This window comes from Rattus norvegicus, chromosome 4 (genome assembly GCF_021556685.1).
Source record: "Rattus norvegicus strain SHRSP/BbbUtx chromosome 4, alternate assembly SHRSP_T2T, whole genome shotgun sequence".
Lineage (NCBI taxonomy): Eukaryota > Metazoa > Chordata > Mammalia > Rodentia > Muridae > Rattus > Rattus norvegicus.
The window spans coordinates 171709945-171721641 of NC_141537.1; the positions used below are offsets into that span (position 1 = coordinate 171709945).

The following is an 11697-nucleotide window of genomic DNA, read 5'->3' on the forward strand; positions in this document are numbered from 1 at the left end:
ATTTTACCCCAACAGAAGTCAGGGAAGGAACTAAAACTGCAGGACTTGGAGGCAGGAACTGAGGCAGAGGCCATGGAGGAGTGCTGCTTACTAACTTGTTCTCCGTGGCTTTCTCAGCCTGTTTTCTTATAGAAACCTGGACCAAAATGTCCAGGGGTGGGGGTCCCATCCACAATGGGCTGGGCCCTTCCCCCTTAATCACTATTTTTAAAAAACGCTCTACTGGTTTGCCTACTAGGTTCCCTCCTCTTCGATAAGCATAGCTTGTGTCAAGTTGACATAAAACCAGCCATCACAGGCTCTTACATAGAAATGAAGGAAACAGGTTGTCATGGTTTGTATATGCTTGGCCCAGGGAGTGGCACTATTTGGAGGTGTGGCCTTGTTGGCATAGGTGTGTCACTGTGGGTCACTTTAAGACCCTCACCCTAGTTGCCTGGAAGCCAGTCTTCCACTAGCAGCCTTCAGATGAAGATGTAGAACTCCCAGCTCCTCCTGCACCATGCCTGCCTTGATGCCACCATGTTCCTCCCTTGATGATAATGGACTGAGCCTCTGAACCTGTCAGCCAGCTCCAGTTAAATATTGTCCTTATAAGAGTTGCCTTGGTCATGGTGTCTGTTCACAGCAATAAAACCCTGAACTAAGACAGACATTTACCAACAGGGACTAGGACTTTGCTGTGATAGGCTTGACCATGCTTTTGTCTGGAACGATGTGGATTTAGGGATTTTGGATTTGGAAAGCAGTAGAATGTTTTAGGTGGTGTTTCATGGGATGTCCTAGTGAGAATATGACAGACTTTGTTGCTGAGAGTGATTGGAACTGTACAGACCTGACCCAAGAGGGTTCAGTAGAGAAGAATTTCAGTTTGTGGCCTAGAGACTGTGTTTGTGGTATTTTGGTGAAGAGCGTGACTGCTTTTTGCCCTTGTCTGAAGAGTCTACCTGAGTCTAAGGTAAGGAGACTTATGTTAATTGAATTGACCAAGGAAGTCTCAAAAAAGCCCAGTCGAGACTTTGTTCTCTGGTTAAGTCTTATGTGGTTTTGAACAAGCATAGCAAGCTTAGCAAGGGAAAATATAAACTGTATGGTTCAGGTATTAAAGGGGTGCCAGGAAGGGAAATGGAGCTGAATCCTGTGTTCTAGGAGAAAACAGATGAAGAGATTTGGGGGTAAGATTCCATCCAGCTAAGTTTAGATCCAGGCTTGGCGGTACACACTTTTATTCCAGAAGCAAAGCCAAACAGACCTCTGAGCTCAAGGTCAATTGACAGAGCAAGTTCTAGGAAAGCCAAGCTTAGGCAGTGAGGGAGTTGGAAAACAGAAAGCTGACAGTAGAATAAAGGGGGCCATGTTCCAGCCCCAGCAAGCAGCAGAACACGGCAGCTTCAGCCATGTGGCTCTGTCTTTAGAGTGAAAAATAGAAGGGTGCTACTGGGACAGCTGACGCTGGTGAGCTGGAGATAAGAAACTGGCAGTGATTGTGAAGAGACCAGCTGAGGTGAAATCATCTGGGAAGTGTTTTCTGAGAGCACAAAGAAGCTGTGTTCCAGAGATGGCCAAGGGTGTACCTCATGCTGCAGCTGGACTTGGTAATGTGTAAGAGTCACCCGGTGGTACTGGTTTTGAAGGCATGAAGGGGTCATGAAGAGCAGCTGAGGCTTGGCACTGTGAGGGGCCATTGGTGAAGGTACAGCCTCCGTTGTAGTTGATGGCTCAGGACTGAAGGGGTCATGCAAAGGAATGAGGCTTGGCACTATGAAGAAAGCCTCTGAGAGGCTATTGGTGAAGCCTAGTTGGAACAGAAGACCCCAGTGCATTGGCGATGTCAGCACTATGGGATGATCACCAAGGGCAGCAGCGGCAATGGAGTGGATCAACCTGAGCTTAGAGAGCTACAGAGAGCAGAGCTAGAGAAGTGACACCAGCCCTTTGGAGGAGCCCAGAAGGTCATATGTGGATTGCAGACACCGATACGAGAAGCTGCAACACTGAAGTTGCCTTGGAGACCCCAAGATTTTCGAGATGCTAGAGCCATAGGATATCTCCTGAGGAAAGCTGCTAACAGGAAGTGGAACCAGCCCAGGAAAAGCAGTTTGTTGCTTCATTAAAGATCAAAAAGGAGTTGGAGGTTTGAACGCTGCTTTGACATGGGACATGGAGATAGGAGACACAGAGTTTGGAGTCTGCCCAGCTGGCTTCCTGTCTTGATTCATGGATTACAGTTAAGTGACTGAATGGATCTCAGAAGAGACTTTGAACTCTGGACTTTTAACATTGTTGATGCTGCTATAGACTATGGGGACTTTGGAAGTTGAACTAAATGTACTTTCTGCTATGGCTAGATATGGTCATTCCATAGAATCAAGTGTTTGAACAAGTCTATGGGGGCCAGGGAATGGAATGTCATGGTTTGAATATGCTTGGCCCAGGGATTGGCACTATTTGGAGATGTGGCCTTGTTGGCGTAGGTGTGTCACTGTGGATGTGGGCTTTGAGAGCCTCATCCTAGCTGCCTGGAAGTCAGTATTCTGCTATCAGCCTTCAGATGATGTGGAACTCTCAGCTCCTCCTGCACCATGGCTGCCTGGATGCCACCATGTACCACTCTTGATGATAATGGACTGAACCTCTGAACCTGTCAGCCAGCCCCAGGTAAATAAATGTTGTCCTTATAAAAGTTGCCCTGGTTATGGTGTCTGTTCACAGCAGTAAAACCCTAGCTAGAACACAGGTATATAATGTGAGTGAAAGTCCGGTGTCACAGCACTTTCATGGGTGCACCTGAAAGACTGCACAGTCTCCATGTTTCATGGACCTGCTGATGGAGAGAGTTCTCTCTTTGAAACCTTTCGTTTGTAAAAATGCTTTTCTTCAGGAAAGGTTTGCCATTGGTGTGTTTTCTTTCAAAGACTCCTCTAGTCTGACTCCTGCATGTGTGCGAGTTGATTTCTGATTAGAGCTTCTCTGCGCTAACATGCTTAGGGAATCCTCCCGCAAGTGGTGTATGCATATGAGGACCAAGGGCATGGTCTGCCCTTACATTTTGAACACCGCCCCTCTAATTCCTTCACCGTGGCTCTGTTTACAGCTAACTATCCTCTTCCACCCCATCTTGTCGCCCTACATTTTCAGGGGTCAGACATACTTTCCTGGTATCCAGAGACACATACAGAAGACACATAATGTTGTCAATGTCCCCACTGTCATCCAGAGTCACGGGCCCCTCTAAGCCTAAGGGAGAGAGAGAGAGAGAGAGAGAGAGAGAGAGAGAGAGAGAGAGAGAGAGAGCATGTTGAGACCATCGTTGGCTTTAGGCACGGCACTGTAGGATCCCAATGAAGAGTGTAAGATAGATTCAAATCACTCTATTATATTCTTACCAGATCGCCCTTCCTTGCTTCTTGTCCCTACTAATTGTGATTTGTGAAGGGAACATCTATGCGGGAATGTTCACTTAGAAGGAAAATCCTCTTCCTTCCATTTACCATGTGGCAGGTTAATGACTTGCTCAGTTGTCCACACCACACAAGAATGCAAGCTAAACCAGTGGCCCGGTGTGTAGGCCACAGCATAGACTACATTGCACAAAGAACAAAATCGCTTCACTAACATTCGGTGGCTAAAACACTAAAAGAGATACTTAAGTTCTTCGTCTTTCGACTTCCCAACTGTGAACTAATGGCACTGTAGACGGACCATACAGAGTGTGTGCTTAGGTGGAAACCACTCACTTGTTCACTGGAACAGCTGACTTCTGGGATGCCCAGACAGTTCAGCTAGAGAGGATTGCTTCCTGGGGATGAGTCCAGTCTCCAGAACCCACTGATAAAAGGCGAGAACCAACTCCCACAAGTTGTCCTCTGACCTCTGCGCACATGAATGTTCACTCCCGTGCACAGCCCCGAATAAACCAGTAAGTGTGAATTTTAAAAATTAAATCTAACACTTATTTCATGTTTACCAGACTCCAACTTTGTGCTAAAGGAGCCTGCACTTTTGCCATTTTCTTCTCTTCAGAACACCAGGACGTAAAAACCTGTTTCTATTTTATTGACGAGAAATAATTTAAATCAGAGTCAGAGATATTTAAATTTTTCCTCAGGGCTGTAGTGATTCATGACTAAGATAAGACAAATACATGTCTCCTGGCCCATGACGATGGTCACTGGGACACTTGACTGACTAAGGATTTGACTCTGTAAGGGCCTGGCAGAACTCAGGGCACCTGGGTAGTCACTGTGTCTCTCTGTGCTTCTCTGGGGAAGCAGAAACCATGCTCTCTTCAGCCCACGGCCACAGGTATAGCGCTCAGATCAGGTAGTAACCGTTGTCTGCCTCCCAGAGCCAACAGAAGGCTCACTTTGCTTTAGGCAAAGGTTTTACAGGACAAGACTGTAAGATAATGTCTTAAAATGAAATCTTTTTATAACCTCTTCCTGAGATTTGAGACACGAAAGAGAAGTTTCAAGAGGAACTTCAGGATGGGTGTGTCAATCTGGAAGTTGGGGGGTTGGCAGGGGTGGGGGAGGCAAAGGCTTAGCATAGGAAAGGGATATATTATATATAATTAAAATGGACCTAAGACATAAGAGCAGGAAGGAGACTGGGAGTGGTTACAGGGTGTGTGCTCATGTGCACGTGTGTGTGCACGCATGCGTGTTAGGGGGCCAGGAGACAAGAGGATCTGGTTGGAGAGGGGAATCTACTAAAACACACCTCATTTGGAAAATGCTGGAAATGTATTTTATATACTAGTTTACAAAATAAAAGTAATCCGCAGGTATTTCTCTTGTAGGCAGCACACACTACTGGGAACAAAGCTCTGTGAAAACCCCCTCATGCACACAGCTCCCACCCTACACGCTCGTTCTGCAACACCCCACAAGCCTGCACAGCAGCAGGATAAGGGGCGGTCTGGTTATGCATCACAGCATCCCCCCAAAGTCTATGCAACGACCTTTCCTTCAGTTGAGCTCCAGGGTCTTTAGCGGTTGAAGCATCAAACCGCTGACTCCTGTCTTGGTGGCCTCCCACGCTCTCCTCCCAAAGCCTGCATTTCTTTGTCTTTATTGCTGTCTGATCCCATGAGACCCGTACCTTGAAAAGTGAGATTCCTGAACGCACGAGCGAACTTGGGCGTGGTGACAGATTCTCCATTTTCAAGAAACGTCTGCAGCATGTGTCCAAACAGCAAGGTCCCCTCCAAGTAAGCGAGAGAAAAGTCGCTTCTTTCCTAAATGAGAAGGAAAAACCATCTTTTAATGAGAGAAGGGGTGGGTTCTGGAACCTGGAGTAGATATTCTTGGGGTACGTGATAAAACAAATTCAGGGGACCTGGAAGCGTGATGTTAAGGAAGACTTGGGGAATACCTGCTCAGGCCAGGGCTCCGCTGTCCCAGTTTCACCTTCTTGTGGGCTTAATAAACAAGAACCCTGACTTTAGAGGGGGGTCCAGAGGGTGTTGTGCTTCCCTCCTGTGACGGTGTACTACGCAGTGTAGCTGAGGAAGTCCAATCCGGCATTGTAGTCATCCTTATGGGATCTCATGCAGAAATGCTCTGACTTTTCACTAGGGTGTAAAAGAGGAAACCAGAGCCCAGAAAACAACCCTGCCTCTGGTCCCCAGGGTGGGGCTGTGAGAGGAGTTTCAGTTGGCTGCTGCCACTGACTGTGCTTTGAAGCTGGTTCTAACTGTGTCACTTCAGGCCCCTAACGTCTGTCCTGGCAAAATAATAGAGTTAGCATTCCTTGGCCTCTGCCTCTGCCATGTGATGGCTGTCTTAGCATTAGGAATCGAAAGTTCTTGCCCCACTGAAGCCAGATAGGTTCTGTTCTCTCATGCAGTTGCGAACTCCCTTCTGCCCGAGGCTCGGGACACTCAAGTTCTTTGCACTTGAAATACATTTTGCAGAAAACATTAACAGAAAAAAAAATACTCCTGGTTTGTTCGTTTCTTTGTTTTTCTGAAATCATCATTTCATTACATTTATTTTGAGGGGAGGGGGGTGCATGCAACTTCTGGGACTCCTGCCTCTTCTTCCATTGTAGGACCCCAGGAACGAACTCGGGTGATCAGACTTGGCAGGTGTCTGCATCCACTGAGCTACATGGCCGGCCAGCCCTCAAAGATCATCATTTCACGGGATGAACTGAGTTAGGACCCTGCATTAAAGCAGCTTACGACCCTTCATTCTGGCAGGTCCATAACCCGGGGCACATGGAACAGATGGGCTAGGAAGCGAGGTGATGCCCACCTTCCTTACAGGGCTTAGGCCTTCACTCGCTGTTGCAAGGTTGCTTGTGGGGCTTTGGACCATCCCCTCATCACTTTCTCAATTTGGAAGTGAGAGCAGAAGGCAGATGACAAACTGCATCTATTAAAGCTCGGCGACTGACAGAGCCTAATGTGTCTTAGAAGCTGCAGTATAATAAGGTGACCGTGATTTAATGGGTAAGTGGACGTCCTTGTTCTGGAACAAGTGTCAAACTAGAGAGGATACCGAGACAAGAAGAACACATTAAGCACCCCTTTGGACAGTGGTCAGCATCACTGTGATGGACGACACTGTAATGTCTCCACCTAGGAGTGCTTATTTCTAAGCAAAGCCTGAGGGCCCAAGTTCCTGTCCCCAGCGCCCTTGTAAAAGGCTGGAGGTAGGGGCTCACATCTGTCATGTGAGCACTTGGTGGGTGGGGCTTGGGGTCGGGGCAGGGATAGAGACAGACGGTTCCCTGGAACTCTGTAGCCAGCTAGTTCAGCCATATCCCCCATCTCCGGGTCCACTGGGAGAGCCTGTCTCAGAATTTAAGGACAGAGGGCTAGAGAGAGGGCTCTGGGGTTAAGAACACTTGCTACTCTCGCAGAGGACCTAAGCTCAGTTCCCAGCAGCTCACAACTGCCTACGACTCCAGATTTAAGGGAGCCAGTGACTTCTTCTGGCCCTGGCAAGCATTCTGACATACATGACATTCTCTCTCACACAGACAGACAGACAGACAGACAGACAGACAGACAGACAGACGAAAGGCAATCAACAGAGGAAGGCAGTATTCACTTTTGGCTTCCACATGCATACACACACACACACACACACATCTGCACAATGGACACACACACACACACAAACACACATCTGCACAATGGACATACACACACACATATACACACGTGCAAAGAAAAATGACTTGCAAAAATAAGAACCTGCATTTAAATAGGAAACCAATTACCTTGCTCTGCGCTATCTTTAACGGACACAGCATAACTATATACATACAGAACTCACCGATGGAAACCTCCCAGAGACAGAGGCGTTCGCGATGAACTTTTCAGGAGGCAGTGTCAGGACGAGGACATTGTCCATATACTCAGGAGCTCTGGTGTCATCCTCAAAGTAATGGTTACTAATGCAAAAACACGGATTCCTCATAAAAATTAGCACCCCATAGAGACGGGAGTTTCACAACTCATACAAATTATAACACAAGTTTTGAAAATTGTAAATGTAGTCATCAGCAAAGCCTTCTACTTTCCCCAGTTCAAATTCCCTTTCTCAGCCTGCTAAAGTGAATCACAGGACTTAGGCCGTTCTTGTTATTAACTGAGGGTGGAAAGAAACTCATTATACCGACACTTGGAAGGGATGTTTGTATTTACTGTTAAAACCCTAATGACTCTTGATTTCTGCAGGAAAGCGTTTTTTTCCTTAACTATGCAAAACAAGTTGGAAATATCGGGATTCGGGATATGGAGTTACTCTGTGCTGTAATGTAGAATGCTGTCATCTGCTTAGGACTGAACTGATAATGACAGGTATAAGATAGTTTTTCTGATAAGGAAAGTCTTTTGGGGTGTGTGTGTGTGTGTGTGTGTGTGTGTGTGTGTGTACTTTCACGAGTATGTGAATGCAGACACAGTTGTACCATGGCATACCTGTGGAGGTTGGAGGACAACCCCAGCAGTCTGTCCTTGCCTTCTAACTGGTCTGAGACAGGTCTCTTGTGACTGCGAGCTTCAGGACATGGGACCGATCAGCTCATTGGATGTGTATCACCAACCATAGACAACACTGGGCACACTGAGATCCCTCTGAACATCCCAGAGTTTCTGTGCTTCCTAAACACGTGGGTGCTTTAATATGCAAACAGGGTGACTGAACTGAGTTGTTAGGATTAGGGAGACCACCATTTTGATACTCAACCTGCTCCATACTGACTACCGTATTAGCTCTCAGGTTAACATTATTGATCTTACCCTAAAAGACAGGCACCCTAATTTTGACTTCGCAATACGACTTAATCTCAAAACGTTAACAAATTCCCACAGAATCTCACACATCAGAGTTACAAGCCGAGTACATCAGGTTGGTTTTTGAGTCTGACCGCGCCCTGGGAACAGTCACGTGTTTCTTGAACAGGAGTCCCAAAGGAAAGCCAGCACAGCTGACCGAGAATGAAATCATACCACACTGATGACTCCTTCCCCTGAGCAAACCAGCTAGTGAAGCCAACAGGAGGGTGAGCGGGAAATGGGAGAACATTGCCCTTGTTCCCAAACGTCTACAGCTAAAGAGCCAGATAGACAGATCTTCATGAACATTCAATTGTCCACCTGGCCTGCACTCCCAGTGCTCCCCTTCCCCTTCTGCTGGGAAAAGTGTGTTAGTATCGGGGATGACTAGGCAGATCCAGGGGAACCCCTGCAGTAGACGAAGGCATGCAGGTAATGATTAATGATCCAAAGAGATAAGTGGGTCGTATGATGTACCTATGGGACAAGGGGCACAGGTGGAATGCTGGCCCCTCCTCCAAGTGCTCTGACTTAATTATTGCTCTTGGTTCTGTTAGTGAAGAGTCCCCCCTAACCCCCCCCCTCTCTCTCTCTCTCTCTGTGTGTGTGTGTGTGTGTGTGTGTGTGTGTGTGTGTGTGTCATAGTTTTCTCTGCTCAGTGTCAGAGAAGCATAGAGGAAGGGCCCATCCCCGAGTAACTGTTCCGCCCAGGACAAGAATAACTGTACAGATCAGATCTCGATGACTTCAACTTTAGTCTTCCCAAAGGTGGCTGATGAAAGAATAATCTGAGGCCAAAGACCATCGGCAGCTAAAGCACAGGAGTGAGACCTACCCCACCAGGGAAGCCATTGCTGGGTTCTTGGTTGACGGATGGTTTCCTGAACAGAGAGTTTTAAATCAGCCCGGAGGTTAGCATACTGTGTGCATCTAGACCTCCCAGTTGAGTGGACTGCATATTTGGATGCCTGTCAGGCGTCAAGGCATATGCTTCTGCTTGAGGGCTCAGAGGATTAAGTAAACTGAAGGTATTATAAGAAAGGAATGAGACTTCAGTTCGAATGTGGCCATCATGGCGGCTGCCCAATACAAGAGAGAGGGGGCTGTTTTGGTATCCATTGGCTGGATTCCTTTCTGAAGGGAAGAGGCTTTCCTGAGCATTATACCAACCTGAACAGATCTACCAGGATGACAACAGTGTCGTCAGCCACTTTGAGGTCACCTTTCACATTGTAGAAGGTTTCTGGCGTGCCACACATAACAATCACTAGGAGAAAGAAAGTAAGACAAAGAGTGACAGATGATGGTGGACATGTGAAGCAGGAGTGACTGACTGGTTTCCTGATTTAAGCCTGACATATTCATGTTATTTGTGGTTGTTGTTTTGTTTCCTCTTTCTTTCTCTCTCTCTCTCTCTCTCTCTCTCTCTCTCTCTCTCTCTCTCTCTCTCTCTCTCCCTCTCCCTCTCCCTTTCTTCCTTTCTTCCTTTCTTCCTTCCTTCCTTCCTTCCTTCCTTCCTTCCTTCCTTTCTTTCTTTCTTTCTTTCTTTCTTTCTTTCTTTCTTTCTTTCTTTCTTTCTTTCTTTCTTTCCTTCCATTGAGTCAGGGTTTCCTTGTGTATTCCAGACCGACCTTGAACTCACTACATAGTCCAGGATGGTTTCTAATTCATAGCAATCCTCCTGCCTCAGCTTCTGAGTGCTAGGATTTCCAGCATGCAACACCACACCTGTCTCTCATTTTACCTTTTTAAAGGTTAATCTCAATTCCCCAAAGCCTTTCTGCCTCATTTTGCATTTAGTTACAGAGTCCGAATCGAGCTGTGTGGAATCTCTAAACTAGAAGGTGATACCAATGGGGCTAAGGGATTGGAGATGACAGAAAAAGCTCATGAGCTGGACTCAGGTTTATGAGCCCTGCTTCATTCCGTGTGTAGTCTATCTCGCTGGGTGCGAAGAGAATGCTATTTTCTTCGATGAGTGGCCCACACCTCATCATCTGTGCATGTGTTTGAAAGGGTAATGTGAGGATAGTTTATAGTATCCTCCTAGTCAACCATCTTTGGGCTGTGCCGGCAGCTTTTTAGCTCAGAGCTCAATCTTAGAAATTTGATTGATGGAGCCACTCTGAGCCTTTACCACAAATCTAGGGGCTGCCTGTATGTGGTCTGGGTGTGGGAAGAGCTAGAGAGGACACTTCCTTGGATTTGTGCTGTTGTTTAGAGATAGGGTCTCACTATGTAGACGGCTGTCCTGGACTTTGCTACATAGAACAGGCCGGCCTCACGCTGTCTCCCAAATGCTGGGATTAACTAAACGCATGCAGTACCACGCACGCTTTTGTTAGACCTTTTTATATGCCATGCCACCCCGGTGACTCTTTAGGATCATGAATGGCGTTTGCTCACTCGCTCACACTACCACCCCCACATCTTGGTTGGCTGGTAAGTTCTTAAAATAACAAATAGTTAGTTATGGCAGTAAGCGATGTTGGAGTGATGCTGGGCAACTTGCCTTGGGAAATTACCACAATTTGTTCATTGCTTCTGATGAGCTCTTGCTTGGGAAGGGAATTCCCTGCAAAGTATAGCAGAGCATTTAACAGTTTAATGAGAACTCCTTTATCCATTAGCCTTTCACACCCGGCCTTTAGTTCATTGGGCATGTGAGATCTGCATCAGGAAAATGAGGAAGTAAGCCCATCTTTGCTTGCCTTGTGATTCCATCTAAGGGGCTACATAACAATAGTCTGGTCATGGTTGAAAAAGTTTGAGGTCTAGTCACAAATCCAGTGATACGTTGGATTTCTTATGGGGTAAAGAGCACGCAGTAGGAATTAAGAGTCTGTATGAAGCTGGCTAATGATTGTCTGGGGAGAGACACTTCTCACAGAGTAGCACTAATGCACATTACAGGGAATTTTGAAAGACAAAGAACCCAGAAAAACTACATCTTGACTATTGGCTGTTGAAGGGGGAAGCAAGTAAGCAGTTTAACAAGAGCTGGAGGGGTTGGGGATTTAGCTCAGTGGTAGAGCGCTTGCCTAGCAAGCCAAGGCCCTGGGTTCGGTCCCCAGCTCTGAAAAAAAGAAAAAAACAAAAACAAAAACAAAAACAAGAGCTGGGAACACGCAGTTAGCTGGGGCACTTGGGCTCTGAGTTTCTAGAACAGGGTGGGGTGCTTCACCACACAGGAGCACATCGGAAGTAGAGAACAAATCATGATAATTTTCTGTAAGGGAAAGTCAAATAGTCAGTTGCTGCCATGACTGAGTATTGTTGCTTTAAGAACTTGCCAGTCAAAAAAAAAAAAAAAAAAAAAAAAAAAAAAAAAAAAAAAGAACTTGCCAGTCAACCAAGATCTGGGGAGCAGGGAGAGCATGGAACCATTCATGATCCTAAAGATG

At 46.5% G+C, this 11697-nt stretch overlaps 1 protein-coding gene across 1 annotated transcript in view; it reads right to left on the reverse strand.

Annotated features, from left to right (window-relative positions):
* Gucy2c (guanylate cyclase 2C) overlaps nucleotides 1-11697 on the reverse strand; it is an 80603-nt gene that overhangs the window by 51234 nt on the left and 17672 nt on the right. The window contains exons 6-9 of the mRNA NM_013170.1: nucleotides 9464-9560; nucleotides 7290-7407; nucleotides 5104-5239; nucleotides 3152-3237 (exon numbers count right to left, since the gene is read on the reverse strand). Of these exons, the coding sequence (NP_037302.1) occupies nucleotides 3152-3237; nucleotides 5104-5239; nucleotides 7290-7407; nucleotides 9464-9560 (437 nt within the window). The remainder of the gene's footprint in view (nucleotides 1-3151; nucleotides 3238-5103; nucleotides 5240-7289; nucleotides 7408-9463; nucleotides 9561-11697) is intronic.